The sequence below is a fragment of the Bombina bombina genome, chromosome 9, assembly GCF_027579735.1.
Source record: "Bombina bombina isolate aBomBom1 chromosome 9, aBomBom1.pri, whole genome shotgun sequence".
In the NCBI taxonomy this organism is placed as follows: Eukaryota; Metazoa; Chordata; class Amphibia; order Anura; family Bombinatoridae; genus Bombina; species Bombina bombina.
Window position 1 is genome coordinate 48,722,051 of NC_069507.1, and position 23,205 is coordinate 48,745,255.

Sequence of the window (23,205 nt, forward strand, 5' to 3'; positions counted from 1 at the left end):
ACCGGAAAAGATAACAAATAGACTAGAAGTCTTTCGGAAAGACTTAGTAGCTTCAACATAATATTTCAAAGCTCTAACAACATCCAAAGAATGCAACGATTTCTCCTTAGAATTCTTAGGATTAGGACATAATGAGGGAACCACAATTTCTCTACTAATGTTGTTGGAATTCACAACCTTAGGTAAAAATTCAAAAGAAGTTCGCAAAACCGCCTTATCCTGATGAAAAAATCAGAAAAGGAGACTCACAAGAGCAGATAATTCAGAGACTCTTCTGGCAGAAGAGATCGCCAAAAGGAACAAAACTTTCCAAGAAAGTAATTTAATGTCCAATGAATGCATGGGTTCAAAAGGAGGAGCTTGAAGAGCCCCCAGAACCAAATTCAAACTCCAAGGAGGAGAAATTGACTTAATGACAAGTTTTATACGAACCAAAGCTTGTACAAAACAATGAATATCAGGAAGATTAGCAATCTTTCTGTGAAAAAGAACAGAAAGAGCAGAGATTTGTCCTTTCAAAGAACTTGCGGATAAACCTTTATCTAAACCATCCTGAAGAAACTGTAAAATTCTCGGAATTCTAAAAGAATGCCAAGAAAAATGATGAGAAAGACACCAAGAAATATAAGTCTTCCAGACTCTATAATATATCTCTCTAGATACAGATTTACGAGCCTGTAACATAGAATTAATCACAGAGTCAGAGAAACCTCTTTGACCAAGAATCAAGCGTTCAATCTCCATACCTTTAAATTTAAGGATTTGAGATCCTGATGGAAAAAAGGACCTTGCGACAGAAGGTCTGGTCTTAGCGGAAGAGTCCACGGATGGCAGGAGGCCATCCGGACAAGATCCGCATACCAAAACCTGTGAGGCCATGCCGGAGCTACCAGCAGAACAAACGAGCATTCCTTCAGAATCTTGGAGATTACTCTTGGAAGAAGAACTAGAGGCGGAAAGATATAGGCAGGATGATACTTCCAAGGAAGTGATAATGCATCCACTGCTTCCGCCTGAGGATCCCGGGATCTGGACAGATACCTGGGAAGTTTCTTGTTTAGATGAGACGCCATCAGATCTATTTCTGGAAGCTCCCACATTTGAACAATCTGAAGAAATACCTCTGGGTGAAGAGACCATTCGCCCGGATGCAACGTTTGGCAACTGAGATAATCCGCTTCCCAATTGTCTATACCTGGGATATGAACCGCAGAGATTAGACAGGAGCTGGATTCCGCCCAAACCAGAATTCGAGATACTTCTTTCATAGCCAGAGGACTGTGAGTCCCTCCTTGATGATTGATGTATGCCACAGTTGTGACATTGTCTGTCTGAAAACAAATGAACGATTCTCTCTTCAGAAGAGGCCAAGACTGAAGAGCTCTGAAAATTGCACGGAGTTCCAAAATATTGATCGGTAATCTCACCTCCTGAGATTCCCAAACTCCTTGTGCCGTCAGAGAACCCCACACAGCTCCCCAACCTGTAAGACTTGCATCTGTTGAAATTACAGTCCAGGTCGGAAGAACAAAAGAAGCCCCCTGAATTAAACGATGGTGATCTGTTCACCACGTTAGAGAGTGTCGTACAATCGGTTTTAAAGATATTAATTGAGATATCTTTGTGTAATCCCTGCACCATTGGTTCAGCATACAGAGCTGAAGAGGTCGCATGTGAAAACGAGCAAAGGGGATCGCGTCCGATGCAGCAGTCATAAGACCTAGAATTTCCATGCATAAGGCTACCGAAGGGAATGATTGTGACTGAAGGTTTCGACAAGCTGAAATCAATTTTAGACGTCTCTTGTCTGTCAAAGACAGAGTCATGGACACTGAATCTATCTGGAAACCCAGAAAGGTTACCCTTGTCTGAGGAATCAATGAACTTTTTAGTGAATTGATCCTCCAACCATGATCTTGAAGAAACAACACAAGTCGATTCGTATGAGATTCTGCTAAATGTAAAGACTGAGCAAGTACCAAGATATCGTCCAAATAAGGAAATACCACAATACCCTGTTCTCTGATTACAGACAGAAGGGCACCAAGAACCTTTGTAAAAATTCTTGGAGCTGTAGCTAGGCCAAACGGCAGAGCCACAAACTGGTAATGCTTGTCCAGAAAAGAGAATCTCAGGAACTGATAATGATCTGGATGAATCGGAATATGCAGATATGCATCCTGTAAATCTATTGTGGACATATAATGCCCTTGCTGAACAAAAGGCAAGATAGTCCTTACAGTTACCATTTTGAACGTTGGTATCCTTACATAACGATTCAATATTTTTAGATCCAGAACTGGTCTGAAGGAATTCTCCTTCTTTGGTACAATGAAGAGATTTGAATAAAACCCCAGCCCCTGTTCCAGAACTGGAACTGGCATAATTACTCCAGCTAACTCTAGATCTGAAACACATTTCAGAAATGCTTGAGCTTTCACTGGATTTACTGGGATACGGGAAAGAAAAAATCTTTTTGCAGGAGGTCTTATCTTGAAACCAATTCTGTACCCTTCTGAAACAATGTTCTGAATCCAAAGATTGTGAACAGAATTGATCCAAATTTCTTTGAAAAAACGTAACCTGCCCCCTACCAGCTGAGCTGGAATGAGGGCCGCACCTTCATGTGGACTTAGAGGCTGGCTTTGCTTTTCTAGAAGGCTTGGATTTATTCCAGACTGGAGATGGTTTCCAAACTGAAACTGCTCCTGAGGATGAAGGATCAGGTTTTTGTTCTTTGTTGAAACGAAAGGAACGAAAACGATTATTAGCCCTGTTTTTACCCTTAGATTTTTTATCCTGTGGTAAAAAAGTTCCTTTCCCACCAGTAACAGTTGAGATAATAGAATCCAACTGAGAACCAAATAATTTGTTACCCTGGAAAGAAATGGAAAGTAGAGTCGATTTAGAAGACATATCAGCATTCCAAGTTTTAAGCCATAAAGCTCTTCTAGCTAAAATAGCTAGAGACATAAACCTGACATCAACTCTGATAATATCAAAAATGGCATCACAGATAAAATTATTAGCATGTTGAAGAAGAATAATAATATTATGAGAATCATGATCTGTTACTTGTTGCGCTAAAGTTTCCAACCAAAAAGTTGAAGCTGCAGCAACATCAGCCAATGATATAGCAGGTCTAAGAAGATTACCTGAACACAGATAAGCTTTTCTCAGAAAGGATTCAATTTTCCTATCTAAAGGATCTTTAAACGAAGTACCATCTGACGTAGGAATAGTAGTACGTTTAGCAAGGGTAGAAATAGCCCCATCAACTTTAGGGATTTTGTCCCAAAATTCTAATCTGTCAGACGGCACAGGATATAATTGCTTAAAACGTTTAGAAGGAGTAAATGAATTACCCAAATTATTCCATTCTCTGGAAATTACTTCAGAAATAGCACCAGGAACAGGAAAAACTTCTGGAATAACCACAGGAGATTTAAAGACCTTATCTAAACGTTTAGATTTAGTATCAAGAGGACCAGAATCCTCAATTTCTAAAGCAATTAGTACTTCTTTAAGAAAAGAACGAATAAATTCCATTTTAAATAAATATGAAGATTTATCAGCATCAACCTCTGAGACAGAATCCTCTGAACCAGAAGAGTCATTAGAATCAGAATGATGTTCATTTAAAAATTCATCTGTATAAAGAGAAGTTTTAAAAGATTTTTTATGTTTACTAGAAGGAGGAATAACAGACATAGCCTTCTTGATGGATTCAGAAACAAAATCTCTTATGTTATCAGGAACATTCTGAACATTAGATGTTGATGGAACTGCAACAGGTAATGGTACATTACTAAAGGAAATATTATCTGCATTAACAAGTTTGTCATGACAATTAATACAAACAACAGCTGGAGGAACAGCTACCAAAAGTTTACAGCAGATACACTTAGCTTTGGTAGTTCCAGCACCAGACAACGATTTTCCTGAAGTATCTTCTGACTCAGGCAAAAAGAACGTCAAAAAATGACGTAACTTCCGGCGACACGTATGACGCCGGAAACAGAAAGATTTTTTGCGCCAAAAATGACGCAATAAAATGAAGCATTTTCAGCCGCCGCGAGCCTAACAGCCCACAGGGAAAAAAATCAAATTTTTAAGGTAAGAAAAATAATTTGATTCAAGTGCATTATCCCAAATATGAAACTGACTGTCTGAAAATAAGGAATGTTGAACATCCTGAGTCAAGGCAAATAAATGTTTGAATACATATATTTAGAACTTTATTAAAAAAGTGCCCAACCATAGCTTAGAGTGTCACAGAAAATAAGACTTACTTACCCCAGGACACTCATCTACACTGCATTCAAATAGGCAATACTCTCCTCACATCCCTCTGACATTCACTGCACGCTGAGAGGAAAACCGGGCTCCAACCTGCTGCGGAGCGCATATCAACGTAGAATCTAGCACAAACTTACTTCACCACCTCCATAGGAGGTAAAGTTTGTAAAACTGATTTGTGGGTGTGGTGAGGGGTGTATTTGTAGGCATTTTGAGGTTTGGGAAACTTTGCCCCTCCTGGTAGGAATGTATATCCCATACGTCACTAGCTCATGGACTCTTGCTAATTACATGAGAGAAAGTCAACGGGGGGTAAATACTTTTGCAAGGCATTGTATCTCAATTACAAACTCTGTCTAAAGCAACCCTTAGTAGCAATGTTCTCTCAAACAGTCAGGAATCAATAAAGAAATATACAAATATATGGTGCACTTTGTACATGTGCCCATTAAAACTCATCAACTTTTGAAGGACATGCCCATAAAAATGGGCTGAGTCTGCAGGTAAAACAGACCTGCTTATGTTATTTAAGTATTGAAATGCTTATTGTAACAACCAACACATTTCAAATTTAAATTGTGTCTCTGTCTTACATGCACTGGAAGATTAATTAGTGCCATTGTCTCATAGCTTTTCTACAGGTAATACATTTGTTATCCATATTTCAAGTACAGGTGGTGGTTCCGACAGGCAAAAGCCTACATTTAAAATGACAAAATAAAGGTATAGAAACTGTTTGAACAACAACAAAATTAAAAAATTTAATACACTCCAGCAAGTAAAATAGACCATTGGAAACACAAAGTGAAGACAATTTTACAGTTCAATGTCCATTTAATATAAGTTTGATTCAACATATAATGACCATAATACCGAAGCATTTGGATCAGTGTGTTTAATTTACAAAAAAAATAAATAAAAAATAAATAAATCACAGATTGCGGTTTTGTCACGATTATTTGCAATAATGTAACAAGTTTTTTAAAACTGTATTAGTTGTATAAATGTATAAGAAACAAGTGTAACGTTTCATTGCCTGCTTAGACCAAATTGAGTCAGTGTGAGCTGAAAAGTAACAATTTTAAAGGGCTTAGTGTCCCTTTAACCTTTTGGCTGCTAAGCCATTTCCCACCTGTGTGCTAAGCTTTTTGTTGCAGTTCACATTTAAACACTTAGAAGTAAAGTTTGTGTAAATAAACTACACAAACTATATATTGTTTTTTTCAGCAGATTCAAAATATACCATTATATGAATGTATCATCAGGTTTAAAAAATAGTGTAAAAAATATGAAAAAAGTGTATTTTTTTTTTACTCCTGACTCAATAAATAATAGTATGTCATTTTATTTTTCTAAGCTCTATCATCAAAACATGTGTGGATAAATATTTGTAGTAGGTAACTTGTCTGAAATAAGCAGAAATTAAGTTTCACTGTTATTTCCCACTGTTTTATTACAGGCAATTTGATAAATTATAAAAAAACAGCATCTTAGAATTTACAGTTCTAGTCACCCGAGAAATTAAAATGGGGTACACAAAGCACACATTTTCAGAAAGTACACCTCTTGGTGCATCAAATGAGGGGCTACAAGTATTTCTAGCATGAATTTGGGGTGCACAGCAATTAGTGGAATAAGTTGCATTGCTTAAATACAATAATAATAATACTAAGCGAAGAGCCATATTCCACTTATTATTACATTGTCTATTTTTGTGCTAGCAATACATGTAGCCCTTTATTTGATGCGCCAAAGGGTGTACTTTCCAAAAATGTGTACTTTATTCAATGTATTTTAGTTTCCCAGGGTTCTACAGCTGTCTGATTGCAGACATAACCCATAAAAGTTGAAACACTATTTTTTTTTAGACAATTTCAAGATTACCATGTCTGCAATTAAACAGTTCTAGTCACTTGGAAAATGAAAATATGGTACACAAGGCACACATTTGTAGAAAGTACACCCTTTGGCGCATCAAACGAGGGGCTCCATGTATCTCTAGCACATAATTGAGGTGTGCAACAATTAATGCAATATGGTGCTTTTTTTTTTTAGCAAAGAGCCATGTTCCACTTATTATCGCATGGTCTATTTTTGTGCTAGCCATACACGTGGCCCCTCATTTGATGCGGCTTGGTGTGTACTTTCTAGAAATATTTAGTTTATATACCATATGCATAATCAGTGAATAAATCAGAGTCTGAGTTCATAGAGAACTCAGCTGCTTCCTCAGCACTGAGACGCTTAGCCATAATTCTCTTTACAAAATAAATAGATATTTTTAAAGGAAAGTATATAATTTTTATTGCAAAAAAATAAGCTTATTTGCAGTAAAGATACAGAATATTTGAAAGATGGAGAGAGCTGCGTAAAGAGGGTGTTTTATTCATCTTCCACGCACGCTAAAGACTGATTATAAAAACATAATTTATACTTACCTGATAAATTATTTTCTTTCCTGGCATGGAGAGTCCACAAATCCATTTAAATACTAGTGGGAATTTAACTACTGGCCACCAGATGGAGGCAAAGAAAACCCCAGCAAAGCTTCAAGTATCCTCCCATTACCCACAATTCCTAATCATTCAGCCGAGGAATTATGGAAAGAGAAGACACAAAGGGTATAGAGGTGCCTGAGGTTTCGAAAAATGACAAAAAGCCGTCTTAAAAATAAGGGCGGGTCGTGGACTCTCCATGCCAGGAAAGAAAAGAATTTATCAGGTAAGTATAAATTATGTTTTCTTTCCAATGGCATGGAGAGTCCACAAATCCATTCAATTACTAGTGGGAGCCAATACCAAAGCTAGAGTCCACAGAATGGAAGGGAGGGATACACAAGACAGGCGAACCTAAACAGAAGGCACCACTGCTTGAACAACTATCCTCCCAAAAGAAGCCTCAGCTGAGGCAAAAACATCAAATTTGGAAAAAAGGAAATGTATGCTTACCTGATAAATTGATTTCTTCTACGATACGACGAGTTCACGGATTTCATCCTTACTTGTGGGATATTAACCTCCTGCTAACAGGAAGTGGCAAAGAGCACCACAGCAGAGCTGTATATATAGCTCCTCCCTTCTCTGCACCCCCAGTCATTCGACCAAAGGTTTAGGAAGAGAAAGGAAAAGCTAAAAGGTGCAGAGGTGACTGAAGTTGTAAAAAAATAAAATATAATCTGTCTGAAAATGACAGGGAGGGCCGTGGACTCGTCGTATCGTAGAAGAAATCAATTTATCAGGTAAGCATAAATTTCCTTTTCTTCTACAAGATACGACGAGTCCATGGATTTCATCCTTACTTGTGGGATACAATACCAAAGCTACAGGAGACGGATGAAACGGGAGGGACAAGACAGAGACCTAAACGGAAGGCACCACTGCTTGAAGAACCTTTCTCCCATAAACAGCCTCAGAAGAAGCAAAAGTATCAAATTTGTAAAATTTAGAAAAAGTATGAAGAGACGACCAAGTCGCAGCCTTGCAAATCTGTTCAACAGAAGCATAGTTTTTAAAGGCCCATGTGAAAGCCACAGCCCTAGTAGAATGAGCCGTAATTCTTTCAGGAGGCTGCTGTCCAGCAGTCTCATATGCCAGACGGATGATACTCCTCAGCCAAAAAGAAAGAGGTAGCCGTAGCTTTCTGACCCCTACGCTTTCCAGAATAAACAATGAATAATGAAGATGATTGACGGAAATCCTTAGTCGCCTGTAAGTAAAACTTCAAGGCACGGACCACGTCCAGGTTATGTAACAGATGCTCCTTCTTAGAAGAAGGGTTAGGACACAAGGAAGGAACAACAATTTCCTGATTAATATTCTTATTTGAAACAACCTTATCAGACTGAAATATAAGATAAGGCGAATCACATTGTAACGCTGAAAGCTCAGAAACTCTACGAGCGGAAGAAATAGCAACCAAAAAGAAAACTTTCCAAGATAATAATTTAATATCTATGGAATGCATGGGTTCAAACGGAACCCCTTGAAGAACTCTAAGAACTAAGACTGAACATCTGGAACATCTGCCAAACGTTTGTGAAGCAACATTGACAAAGCAGAAATCTGCCCCTTTAAGGAACTCGCTGATAACCCTTTCTCCAATCCTTCTTGGAGAAAAGACAGAATCCTGGGAATCCTAACTTTACTCCATGAGTAGTCCCTGGATTCACACCAATAAAGATATTTACGCCATATCTTATGATAGACTTTTCTAGTGACAGGCTTACGTGCCCGTATCAAAGTATCGATGACCGAATCGGAGAATCCCCGCTTAGATAAAATCAAGCGTTCAATCTCCAAACAGTCAGCTGCAGAGAATTTAGATTTGGATGTAAGAAAGGTCCTTGAATGAGAAGGTCCTGTCTCAAAAGGAAGTTTCCACGGTGGCAGAGAGGACATGTCCACTAGATCCGCATACCAAGTCCTGCGTGGCCACGCAGGCACGATCAGGATTACCAAAGCTCTCTCCTGTTTGATCCGAGCAATCACGCGTGGAAGGAGAGGAAACGGTGGAAACATATAAGCTAGGCTGAACGACCAAGGCACTGCCAAGGCATCTATCAGTTCGGCCTGGGGATCCCTCGACCTGGATCCATATCGTGGAAGCTTGGCATTCTGTCGAGATGCCATCAGATCCAATTCCAGTCTGCCCCATTGGATAATCAGTGAGGCAAACACCTCCGGGTGGAGTTCCCACTCCCCCGGATGAAAAGTCTGTCGACTTAAAAAATCAGCTTCCCAGTTCTCTACTCCTGGGATGTAGATTGCCGACAGATAACAAGAGTGGGCCTCCGCCCATTGGATTATCTTGGATACCTCTATCATCGCTAAGGAACTCCTTGTTCCATTCTGATGATTGATATAAGCCACAGTCGTGATATTGTCCGACTGGAATCTGATGAACTTGGCCGAAGCCAACTGAGGCCACGCCTGAAGCGCATTGAATATTGCTCTCAGTTCCAGAATATTTATTGGAAGTAGAGACTCCACCTGAGACCAAACACCCTGAGCCTTCAGGGAATTCCAGACTGCAACCCAGCCCAGTAGGCTGGCAACCGTTGTCACTATCACCCATGATGTTCTGCGGAAGCACGTCCCTTGGGACAGATGATCCGGCGACAACCACCAAAGAAGAGAGTCTCTGGTCTCTTGATCCAGATTTATCTGAGGAGATAAATTTGCATAGTCCCCATTCCACTGTCCGAGCATGCACAGCTGCAGTGGTCTGAGATGAAAGTGAGCGGAATGATGTCCATTGCCGCTACCATTAATCCAATTACCTCCATACAATGAGCCACTGATGGCCGAGGAATGGACTGAAGTGTTCGGCAAGTATTGAGAATTTTTGATTTTCTGACCTCCGTCAGAAATATCTTCATGCCTACCGAGTCTATCAGAGTTCCCAAGAAGGGAACCCTTGTCCTTGGAACTAGTGAACTCTTTTCTAGGTTCACCTTCCAACCGTGAGTTCTCAGAAAGGACAACACTGTGTCTGTTTGAGATTTTGTCAGATAAGTTGACGCCTGAATCAAAATATCGTCCAGATAAGGCGCCACTGCTATGCCCTGCGGTCTGAGAACCACCAGAAGGGACCCTAGAACCTTTGTGAAGATTCTGGGTGCTGTGGCCAACCCAAAGGGAAGAGCAACGAACTGAAAATGTTTGTCTAGGAAGGCAAACCTTAGGAACTGATGATGATCCCTGTGAATAGGGATATGAAGGTATGCATCCTTCAAGTCAACGGTAGTCATATATTGACCCTCTTGGATCATCGGTAAAATTGTTCAGATAGTCTCCATCTTGAACGATGGGACTCTGAGAAACTTGTTAAGACATTTGAGATCTAAAATGGGTCTGAAAGTTCCCTCTTTTTTGGGAACCACGAAAAGATTTGAGTAAAACCCCTGTCCCTGTTCCAGTCTTGGAACGGGACGAATTACTCCCATGGTAGAGAGGTCTTTTACACAGCGTAAGAACGCCTCTCTTTTTATCTGGTCTACAGACAATCGTGAAAGAAGAAATCTCCCTCTTGGGAGAAAATCCTTGAATTCCAGTTGATACCCGTGGGTCACGATTTCCAATGCCCAGGGGTCCTGAACATCTCTTGCCCAAGCCTGGGCAAAGAAAGAAAGTCTGCCCCCTACTAGATCCGGTCCCGGATCGGGGGCCGCCCCTTCATGCTGTCTTTGTGGCAGCAGCAGGCTTCTTGGATTATTTACCTTTATTCCAAGCCTGGTTGGGTCTCCAGACGGACTTGGACTGACCACAATTCCCATCCTAGAGGAAGAGGAAGCAGAGGGTACTCCTATAAAATTTTGAAAAGAACGAAAATGATTTTGTTTAACCCTCATCTTAACAGACTTATCCTGAGGTAGGGCGTGGCCTTTACCTCCAGTAATGTCAGAAATTATTTCCTTCAACTCAGGCCCGAATAGGGTTTTACCCTTGAAAGGAATAGTTAAGAGCTTAGATTTTGACGACACATCAGCAGACCACGATTTTACCCATAACGCTCTACGCGCTAAAATGACAAAACCTGCGTTTTTCGTCGCCAATTTAGCAATTTGAAAGGCGGCATCTGTAATAAAAGAATTAGCTAGTTTGAGAGCCTTAATTCTATCCAAAATGTCCTCTAAAGGGGTCTCAACCTTCAGAGACTCTTCTAGAGCATCAAACCAAAAAGCTGCTGCAGTAGTAACTGGAACAATGCAAGCTGTTGGTTGTAAGAGAAAATCCTGATGAATAAATAATTTCTTTAGAAGACCCTCTAACTTCTTATCCATAGGGTCTTTGAAAGCACAACTGTCCTCAATAGGTATAGTTGTACGCTTAGCCAGGGTAGAAATAGCTCCCTCCACCTTAGGGACCAACTGCCAAGAGTCCCGAATGGTGTCTGATATGGGATACATTTTCTTGAAATTAGGAGGAGGAGAGAACGGTATACCCGGTCTGTCCCATTCCTTTTTTATAATTTCCGAAATTCTCTTAGGAACCGGAAAGACATCAGTGTAGGTAGGAACCTCTAGATATTTGTCCATTTTACACAATTTTTCTGGTGGTATCACAATAGTGTCACAATCATCCAGAGTCGCTAAAACCTCCCGAAGTAACAGGCTGAGGTGTTCAAGCTTAAATTTAAAAGACATGACGTCAGAATCTGTCTGAGGTAACATATTTATTGAAAGTTCTCCCTCAGACAGCAATTCACTGACCCCCAACTCAGAGCCCTGTGAGGGTACTTTGGAAATAGCCAATAAAGCATCAGAAGATTCAGTATGCACATTAATACTTGACCTACTGCGTTTACCCTGTAAAACTGGTAATTTAGATAATACATCTGTAAGGGTAGTTGACATAACTGCAGCCATATCCTGCAGAGTGAAAGAATTAGACGCACATGAGGTACTTGGCGTCGCTTGTGTGGGCGTTAAAGGTTGTGACACTTGGGGAGAATTGGATGGCATATCCTGATTCTCTTCAGACTGAGAATCATCCTTAGGCACACTTTCATTACCTAAAATATGCTTCTTACATTGTAAGGCCCTTTCAGTACAAGAGGTACACAAAGTAAGGGGGGGTTCCACAATGGCTTCTAAACACATAGAACAATTAGTTTCCTCAATGTCAGACATGTTGAACAGACTAGTAATAACCACAATAGTCGTAAAACACTTATTTATTGATTTCCACAATTCTATGAAAAATGTGTACTGCGCCTTTTAGAAATAAAAAAGCGCACAATTTTTCCAAAACTGCCTAAAACGTTATATAACGCTTCACAATTAAGTATACTTATTCAATTTGGCCAAAAATGATTGCATCCTATGAGCAAAGGGTGAATTTAGCCTCTAAAAGACATTTTTATAGCAAAAAATATACTTTAAGTGAAAAAATGACCCCTGCACCTCCTGTGGCGCCTACCTGCCCCCAGGGTACAGCAAAATGACTCGACAACGATCCGGTGAACAGAACACAAGTTTAGGCCCACCGGAGCTAATGCCTGCTGCCTTCTCAGTCGGAGTAAACTGCGCGTCTGAGCGTGCGAAATAGGCTCCGCTCATCATGGACGTCGTCCTAAGAGTCTGATTAACCGCATGGGAAGCGGTTTAGAAACAAGCCATGTCGTCCCCTTATAAACTTTTAAATAAAGCTTGCAGAAAACATCTAAAATGTCCAGCTGCCTCTCCCAGTGTCAAGCCCCATACAGTGTTAATATTGCTTCCATTTGTCCCAGCAATATTTCAGTAACACCCTCAGTGCCTAGGTCTACTGCTTACCCCTTCCCTTGCAGGGAAAAAATGTCAGCCAGTTCTGATATAACAAGTCTCCTCAGAATAAAAAAGACTGAACATACCTCAATGCTGCTTGTAGCATGACACCGGTCTCCACACTGAAGATTTCTCTTGCACTACCTTCAGAAGCTCTGTGGGAACCAACATGGATCTTAGTTACATCTGCTAAGATCATCAACCTCAGGGCAGAAATCTTCTTCATTTCAAATCCCCCTGAGGAAAATAGTACTCACCGGTACCATTTAAAATAAAAAACTTCTTGATTGAAGAATCTAAAACTAACACCTCACTTTACCTCTTCCTATAACTAACACAGGCAAAGAGAATGACTGGGGGTGGAGGGAAGGGAGGAGCTATATATACAGCTCTGATGTGGTGCTCTTTGCCACTTCCTGTTAGCAGGAGGTTAATATCCCACAAGTAAGGATGAAATCCGTGGACTCGTCGTATCTTGTAGAAGAAAAGATTGCAATGATGACCAAGTGGCGCCTTGCAAATCTGTTCCATAGAAGTATAATTTTTAAAGGCCCAAGAAGAAGCAACAGCCCTAGCGGAGTGAGACGTAATTTTTTTCTGGAGGCTGCTGTCCAGCTGTCTAATAAGTCAACCAAATAACCCTTCTCAAACAGAAGGAGAGAGTTGAAGAAGTGGCCTTCTGACCTATCCGTTTACCAGAAAAGACAAAAAAAAGAGAAGATTGACGAAAATCTTTCGTAGCTTGTAAATAGAAGCTAAAAGCATGCAGAACCCCCATATGCAATAACTGCTCCTTCTTAGAGGAAGGTATAGGACAAAATGAAGGAACAACAATTTCTTGGTTAATATTGCGTTCCGAGACCACCTTAGGTAGAAATCCTAATTTAGTATGGAGAACCGCCTTATCTGCATGAAAAATAAGGAGAATCACACTGTAGAGCCGAAAGCTCCGACACTCTATGGGCAGAGGAAATTGCCAGCAGAAACAAAACCTTCCAGGACAACAACTAGATATAAACAGAATGCATAGGCTCAAATGGAGCCTGCTGCAGAACTTTAAGAACCAGATTAAGACTCCAAGGAGGAGCAATTGACCTAAACACAGGCCTGATTCTAACCAAAGCCTGGACAAAAGATTGAACATCTGGCAAAATTGCCCAGTGCTTCCGCAGAAGAATCGACAGAGCCGAAATCTGATGCTTTATGGTACAGACTGAAAAACCCTTCTCCAGGCCCTCCTGAAGAAAGGACAGAATACGGGGAATTCTCATCTGACTCCAAGAAAAACCCCTAGATCCGCACCAATGAAGGTATTTACGCCATACCTTATAACAAATCTTGCGAGTAACAGGTTTACGAGCCTGAATCATAGTCTCAATAACTTTTACAGAAAAACCTTGTATGGACAAAACTAAGCATTCAATCTCCAAGCAGTCAGCTTCAGAGAGACTAAGTTCGGATGGAGGAAGGGAACTGAAGTAGAAGATCTTTCCTCAGAGGAAATTTCCACGGGGGAAATGACGACATCCTCACTAGGTCCGCAAACTAAGTTCTGCGAGGCCACGATGAAACTATAAGAATCACCGAAGCCTGCTCCTGTTTGATACGAGCTATCACACGAGGAAGGAGGGCAACCGGAGGAAACAGATAAACTAGACCGAAATCCCATGGCACTGCCAGGGCGTCTACCAGAGCTGCATGAGGATCTCTTGATCTTGCTCCATATCTTGGAAGCTTAGCGTTTAGACGAGATGCCATCAGATCCAGCTCCGAAACTCCCTACTTGAGGGTTAACATCAAGAAAACTTCTGGATGGAGAGCCCATTCCCCTGGATGAAACGTCTGCCTGCTCAGATAATCTGCTTCTCAGTTGTCCACCCCTGGGATATGAATGGCAGAGAGATGACAATTGTGGGACTCTGCCCACTGAAGAATAAGAGTCACCTCCTTCATCGCCAACAAGCTCAGAGTTCCTCCTTGGTGGTTGATATACGCCACCAAAGTGATGTTGTCCGATTGAAATCTGATAAACCAGACTAAACTCAGTTGAGGCCAAACTGATAGAGCATTAAGAATTGCTCTCAATTCTAGGATATTTATAGGGAGGGCAGACTCCTCCTGAGTCCAAAGTCCCTGAGCTCTTAGGGACCCCCAAACTGCTCCCCAGCCTAACAGGCTGGCATCCGTTGTCACAATCTCAAGAATGTCTCAGGAAACAAGGGCCCTGAGACAAATGGTTCTGGGAGATCCACCAAGACAGACATCCTTGTCTGAGAGTCTAAAACTATCCTGAGAGAGATTTGAGTGGTCTCTGTTCCATTGATTGAGCATACATAACTTTTGAGGCCTCAGATTGAAGCAAGCAAATGTAATAATGTCTATGGATGCCACCATGAGACCAATTACTTCCATGCATACAGCCACCGATGGACGAACAGAGGACTGAAGAGAACGATAGGCGTCCAGAGGCTTGAGTTTTCTGACCTCCATCAAAAAAATCTTCAGAGATACCGAGTCTATGATTGTCTCCAGAAAGCATATACTGGTACTTGGCACCAAGGAACTTTTCCCTAGATTCACCTTCCTCCTGTGATAGCGGAGAATAGCTAACAGAGAATCTCAGACACCTTCTTCGCACATCACCTACAATGTTATGCAGGCAAAGAATGACTGGGGATTGTGGGTAATGAGAGGATACTTGAAGCTTTGCTGGGGTGTTCTTTTCCTCCACCTGGTGGCCAGGAGTTGAATTCCCACTAGCAATTGAATGGATTCGTGGACTCTCCATGCCATTGGAAAGAAAATATTATTTGGTGTTTTTTTTGTTTGTTAATAGCCTTCCTCTACCATTAATTAATTTGTAACCACATTATCCAGGTGATCATGGGATTACAAATATAATATCGGTCCGTATTGTAAAAGGGAATGCAACATTTCTCAGCTAGGTGATCGCTGTGGTAACACTCATTACCACAGTGATCATTTAGCTATAATATTTAAACCAATAATTATTATTATTATTTTTTTAAAAAAAAAAACAAGTTTATTTTTATGAAATGTATTTTAGGGGTCTTTATGCAATTTTTATCTTTATTTATGTGCCTTTAGAGACCCCCACATTCTTTTTTTTTACTTTTTAAAAATAATTCTTTTTTTACTTTTTTATTTATAACTCTACACCCCAAAGGCTTATACCTCAGACTCAATGGTGGGTCTTGGGGGTCTGTAGCTGCTTAGATGCCTGAGATACAGGCATCTAAGCAGCATGCCCCCATCTCCCTATAACTGACAATTGTCAGTTTTAAATAAAGTTGTGCAATGACGTCATTACGTCACTGCGCGTGACATCACCACAAGGGGAGGGAAGCCCCGGCGATGCCTGGGAGTATACAGGGCAGATCTCTGGGGTAGGAGTGGATGGGGGACCTCAGACCTCCATCAAGGTGGGGGAGTGCTAGTGACGGCTCTGAGTCGTCGTTTGCACCTGAGTGGGAAAATTAGCACTCAAACGGTTAAGGAATTCAATGTTGGCAGACACAACAACAGCTTCTGAATACCATTCAGCCTTTTTACAAGGTTTTATCTAAACCCCTCCCCAAATGTTTCCAAAAAGGCTGACTTCAAAATAAATGCAACTATTTTCAACTTTGTCAGCCACCCTATAAAAGGAATATTCATCCTACCTTGGTGACTCATCTGTGTGAGCACGGTGCCATTTATAGGAATCAGCATACCCAGTGTACTCGCTGTATTGCTCGGTGCCTAAAACAGAGATTGGTCAGCTGGTTAATACTAAATAGACAACTCTTCCAAAATCGAATACAAATGTGTTAAAGATGACATATTTAATAAGACATTTAATTGCTGAAATACCTACATTAAAAAGTACATAAAAGACAACATTAATCTTTCATGGTTCAGATAGAGCATGCAATTTTATTTCTATTACTAACGGTACTCTGTTTGCTTAGTATTATTTGTTAAAAAAAAAGCACACCTTAGTAGGCTCAGGAGCAGGAATGCTCTACAAGGAACTAGCTGATTATTGGTGGCTACACAAATATGCCTCTTGTCATTGGCTCACTATATGTGCTCGCTAAGTAGTGCTCTGATGCTCTGAAACTGACTACTTTTCAGGGATAAAACACACAGGAGTTAATCACAATCCTTTAGAAAAGTGTATCCAATGTTTTTTTTTCTACGGGAATTGTTGTAGATAAATAATTTGATTCAATCCCATAATTATATGCAATAATAAAATAGTCAGATTAAAGGAATAGTAAAGTCTAAATCAAACAATCATGAGTACACGTGTTTTACCATTTCATGGCAGCAGTGTTTGCAGGTATGTATAACATTGCTACAGGTCCGGGGGTTGCATAAAGGAATACAAGGCAGACGCCTTAGAGCGCCCAAGCAGGGGGGAACAATCTTGGAGAAACAAAACTGATATTTTCTTTTCCATTTTTTTTTTTAATTTAGTGCGCCTATATATTTTATTTTCCTCTGAGCACAATTCATTGTAGTTTCTTCCTGCAGAGCGCGATTCACAAATTCCCAGCGCTGCAGTTTTGGACTTTTTTATTTATTCAAAAACTGGCATCAACAGGCAGCAGCAGCCATCACAGCTGATGTAAATTTCAAGAGACTGAGGCGGGCCGGCAAATTGCGGCAATATGTTGCACTGTGCAGGCACTGATGGGTAGTGTCTTGTTTGTAAATGCGGGGAGGAGAATAAAGGTTTGATGTGTCTAGGAGAAGAGAAACGGCTGGATCATGGATTATGTACTTAAGTAATTTATATGCAGGAGAGCTGACATTCAGTTACTGCCATGTTGAATTTTTTACTTATTTTATTGTACTAGGGTTATCATGTCTATAGACACTTGCTGTAATATTTGTTCAAAATCTTGTTTGGGTTTTATATTGTATTTTTTTTAAATATTATTTACATATACATTTGCCAGCAGCAAATAAATTAATAATATTGTTTTGCCCATCATTCATTCCCTGATAAATCAGTTCATTCCAGCATCCTGGCTCAATGTGTGAAGAGATTATGCACCCATGCTTAGCTTCTGATATTTATATGCATACAGTATGTATATATTTGTGTGTATCCATACTATAGTAATTATACAGATGCCAGCTACATAATTAAATTACTATAGTTTCCATTTGCATAGGCTTTTTTTATAGGGCTGTATAGAGTATATAATGTCTGTCACTGGCAAACTGGCAGTAATAACAAATCAATTAGATTTAGATGTAGTTTTATATATATATATATATATATATATATTATTTTTTTTTAATATATAGTGTGTATATATATAGGTGTGTGTAAGTGTGTTAAAGTGTGCGCAAGAGGCACCAGGCTACTCCAACCCTAAAGTCCCTCAAATTAGGGAAAAAAGATAAGTGAAAGAATGAAAATGAGGAGAAGCGCTAAAAAAGCTAAAGGTGCTAAACAGTTTAAAAATAATTGCTATACAGACAAAATAGAAATAAATAGGATCAGTTGATATATGTCCTAAAAAAGGAAAAAACATAGATCATTTAAGAATCGGACGTCTCCGATGTATAAAAAACACACAATAAAAACTGTTGTTGCCAATATACACCTTATCTCAGTATTATGAGGGAGAAGTCAGCATCAAATCTAAAGTCCTCAGATGATTCAAAGGAGAACCAGAGCCGGGTTAGTGTAGACCCGTTTTACCTTTAGGTGTACCGTCCGTGTATCAAGAGGCACCTCCGTGAGGCGTGTACGTGTCCCGTGACGTCACAAATCGGGAGGCGTCGTCTCTGTATGGGCAATCCTATTGGTCAGGATAGCTTGAAGGTGAACTATAGCGGCCGCTATAATAAAGATGGTGAACTCCGCTCTTAGTGCAGGATCGCACGCAGGGTCACAAAATAACCAGATTTCCTCTGTAGATCGGAACCCCTTGTCTGAGAGTCAAACTGAGACAGTTTGACTCTCAGACAAGGGGTTCCGATCTACAGAGGAAATCTGGTTATTTTGTGACCCTGCGTGCGATCCTGCACTAAGAGCGGAGTTCACCATCTTTATTATAGCGGCCTGTGTGTGTACTGTATGTAATGGGGGGGCAGCAAGATGTATCCTCGTCCGTGTAGCCAAAAATCCTAGCACCGGCCCTGCATTGCTATAAACATTGTTGCAATCTGGCTAAAGATACATGCACACTCTTCCGCTTACCTAGGATTACTCATTAATCAAGAGAACAAAGCAAAATTGATCATAGAAGTAAATTCTTTATACCATACATTTAACAATAATTTTGACTTTACTGTCCTTAAAGGCATTTTCTTTATGCACTTTTATGTCCATTTAAACATCATTCATTTTTAATAGCACTGCATACCAAACCTGCGGCCAAACCGTATATTCAGGTATTTTGCTTATCCCAATAATCTAAATAGGAACATAATTTAAATAAATTGTATTCATATGGTTACATAAAACCCTAATATAGAACCAGAAAGTATAAATGAATGTGGTTCATAAAACACATTTGAGTGTTAATCACCTGCAAGTAGATTGTGCTGTTTATTAAATCATGTTGTAGGTATTTGATAATCCACTGACACTCATTTCTTAGTTCTATAATATTTTAAAGTGTCTAAAAAACAGAATTTATGTTTACCTGATAAATTTCTTTCTCCAACGGTGTGTCCGGTCCACGGCGTCATCCTTACTTGTGGGATATTCTCTTCCCCAACAGGAAATGGCAAAGAGCCCAGCAAAGCTGGTCACATGATCCCTCCTAGGCTCCGCCTACCCCAGTCATTCGACCGACGTTAAGGAGGAATATTTGCATAGGAGAAACCATATGGTACCGTGGTGACTGTAGTTAAAGAAAATAAATTATCAGACCTGATTAAAAAACCAGGGCGGGCCGTGGACCGGACACACCGTTGGAGAAAGAAATTTATCAGGTAAACATAAATTCTGTTTTCTCCAACATAGGTGTGTCCGGTCCACGGCGTCATCCTTACTTGTGGGAACCAATACCAAAGCTTTAGGACACGGATGAAGGGAGGGAGCAAATCAGGTCACCTAAATGGAAGGCACCACGGCTTGCAAAACCTTTCTCCCAAAAATAGCCTCAGAAGAAGCAAAAGTATCAAACTTGTAAAATTTGGTAAAAGTGTGCAGTGAAGACCAAGTCGCTGCCCTACATATCTAATCAACAGAAGCCTCGTTCTTGAAGGCCCATGTGGAAGCCACAGCCCTAGTGGAATGAGCTGTGATTCTTTCGGGAGGCTGCCGTCCGGCAGTCTCGTAAGCCAATCTGATGATGCTTTTAATCCAAAAAGAGAGAGAGGTAGAAGTTGCTTTTTGACCTCTCCTTTTACCAGAATAAACAACAAACAAGGAAGATGTTTGTCTAAAATCCTTTGTAGCATCTAAATAGAATTTTAGAGCGCGAACAACATCCAAATTGTGCAACAAACGTTCCTTCTTTGAAACTGGTTTCGGACACAGAGAAGGTACGATAATCTCCTGGTTAATGTTTTTGTTAGAAACAACTTTTGGAAGAAAACCAGGTTTAGTACGTAAAACCACCTTATCTGCATGGAACACCAGATAAGGAGGAGAACACTGCAGAGCAGATAATTCTGAAACTCTTCTAGCAGAAGAAATTGCAACTAAAATCAAAACTTTCCAAGATAATAACTTAATATCAACGGAATGTAAGGGTTCAAACGGAACCCCCTGAAGAACTGAAAGAACTAAATTGAGACTCCAAGGAGGAGTCAAAGGTTTGTAAACAGGCTTGATTCTAACCAGAGCCTGAACAAAGGCTTGAACATCTGGCACAGCTGCCAGCTTTTTGTGAAGTAACACCGACAAGGCAGAAATCTGTCCTTTCAGGGAACTTGCCGATAATCCTTTTTCCAATCCTTCTTGAAGGAAGGATAGAATCCTAGGAATCTTAACCTTGTCCCAAGGGAATCCTTTAGATTCACACCAACAGATATATTTTTTCCAAATTTTGTGGTAAATCTTTCTAGTTACAGGCTTTCTGGCCTGAACAAGAGTATCGATAACAGAATCTGAGAAACCTCGCTTCGATAAAATCAAGCGTTCAATCTCCAAGCAGTCAGCTGGAGTGAAACCAGATTCGGATGTTCGAACGGACCCTGAACAAGAAGGTCTCGTCTCAAAGGTAGCTTCCAAGGTGGAGCCGATGACATATTCACCAGATCTGCATACCAAGTCCTGCGTGGCCACGCAGGAGCTATCAAGATCACCGACGCCCTCTCCTGATTGATCCTGGCTACCAGCCTGGGGATGAGAGGAAACGGCGGGAACACATAAGCTAGTTTGAAGGTCCAAGGTGCTACTAGTGCATCCACTAGAGCCGCCTTGGGATCCCTGGATCTGGACCCGTAGCAGGGAACTTTGAAGTTCTGACGAGAGGCCATTAGATCCATGTCTGGAATGCCCCACAGCTGAGTGACTTGGGCAAAGATTTCCGGATGGAGTTCCCACTCCCCCGGATGCAATGTCTGACGACTCAGAAAATCCGCTTCCCAATTTTCCACTCCCGGGATGTGGATAGCAGACAGGTGGCAGGAGTGAGACTCCGCCCATAGAATAATCTTGGTCACTTCTTCCATCGCTAGGGAACTCCTTGTTCCCCCCTGATGGTTGATGTACGCAACAGTCGTCATGTTGTCTGATTGAAACCGTATGAACTTGGTCCTCGCTAGCTGAGGCCAAGCCTTGAGAGCATTGAATATCGCTCTCAGTTCCAGAATATTTATCGATAGAAGAGATTCTTCCCGAGACCAAAGACCCTGAGCTTTCAGGGATCCCCAGACCGCGCCCCAGCCCATCAGACTGGCGTCGGTCGTGACAATGACCCACTCTGGTCTGCGGAATGTCATCCCTTGTGACAGGTTGTCCAGGGACAGCCACCAACGGAGTGAGTCTCTGGTCCTCTGATTTACTTGTATCTTTGGAGACAAGTCTGTATAGTCCCCATTCCACTGACTGAGCATGCACAGTTGTAATGGTCTTAGATGAATGCGCGCAAAAGGAACTATGTCCATTGCCGCTACCATCAACCCGATCACTTCCATGCACTGAGCTACGGAAGGAAGAGGAACGGAATGAAGTATCCGACAAGAGTCCAGAAGTTTTGTTTTTCTGGCCTCTGTTAGAAAAATCCTCATTTCTGAGGAGTCTATAATTGTTCCCAAGAAGGGAACCCTTGTTGACGGGGATAGTGAACTCTTTTCCACGTTCACTTTCCAGCCGTGAGATCTGAGAAAGGCCAGGACGATGTCCGTGTGAGCCTTTGCTCGAGGGAGGGACGACGCTTGAATCAGAATGTCGTCCAGGTAAGGTACTACTGCAATGCCCCTTGGTCTTAGCACCGCTAGAAGGGACCCTAGTACCTTTGTGAAAATCCTTGGAGCAGTGGCTAATCCGAAAGGAAGCGCCACAAACTGGTAATGTTTGTCCAGGAATGCAAACCTTAGGAACCGATGATGTTCCTTGTGGATAGGAATATGTAGATACGCATCCTTTAAATCCACCGTGGTCATGAATTGACCTTCCTGGATGGAAGGAAGGATAGTTCGAATGGTTTCCATCTTGAACGATGGGACCTTGAGAAATTTGTTTAAGATCTTGAGATCTAAGATTGGTCTGAACGTTCCCTCTTTTTTGGGAACTATGAACAGATTGGAGTAGAACCCCATCCCTTGTTCTCTTAATGGAACAGGATGAATCACTCCCATTTTTAACAGGTCTTCTACACAATGTAAGAACGCCTGTCTTTTTATGTGGTCTGAAGACAACTGAGACCTGTGGAACCTTCCCCTTGGGGGAAGTCCCTTGAATTCCAGAAGATAACCCTGGGAGACTATTTCTAGCGCCCAAGGATCCAGAACATCTCTTGCCCAAGCCTGAGCGAAGAGAGAGAGTCTGCCCCCCACCAGATCCGGTCCCGGATCGGGGGCCAATATTTCATGCTGTCTTGGTAGCAGTGGCAGGTTTCTTGGCCTGCTTTCCCTTGTTCCAGCCATGCATTGGTCTCCAAGCTGGCTTGGCTTGAGAAGTATTACCCTCTTGCTTAGAGGACGTAGCACTTTGGGCTGGTCCGTTTTTACGAAAGGGACGAAAATTAGGTCTATTTTTTGCCTTGAAAGGCCGATCCTGAGGAAGGGCGTGGCCCTTACCCCCAGTGATATCAGAGATAATCTCTTTCAAGTCAGGGCCAAACAGCGTTTTCCCCTTGAAAGGAATGTTTAGTAGCTTGTTCTTGGAAGACGCATCAGCCGACCAAGATTTCAACCAAAGCGCTCTGCGCGCCACAATAGCAAACCCAGAATTCTTAGCCGCTAACCTAGCCAATTGCAAAGTGGCGTCTAGAGTGAAAGAATTAGCCAATTTGAGAGCATTGATTCTGTCCATAATCTCCTCATAAGGAGGAGAATCACTATCGAGCACCTTTATCAGTTCATCAAACCAGAAATATGCGGCTGTAGTGACAGGGACAATGCATGAAATGGGTTGTAGAAGGTAACCCTGCTGAACAAACATCTTTTTAAGCAAACCTTCTAATTTTTTATCCATAGGATCTTTGAAAGCACAACTA

General features: G+C 41.2%; 1 protein-coding gene across 1 annotated transcript in view; it reads right to left on the reverse strand.

Annotated features, from left to right (window-relative positions):
* The window catches only part of PARG (poly(ADP-ribose) glycohydrolase), a 482,847-nt gene that overhangs the window by 103,067 nt on the left and 356,575 nt on the right, over positions 1–23,205 (reverse strand). Inside the window, 1 exon segment of the mRNA XM_053692075.1 lies at positions 16,249–16,327. Within this exon segment, the coding sequence (XP_053548050.1) occupies positions 16,249–16,327 (79 nt within the window).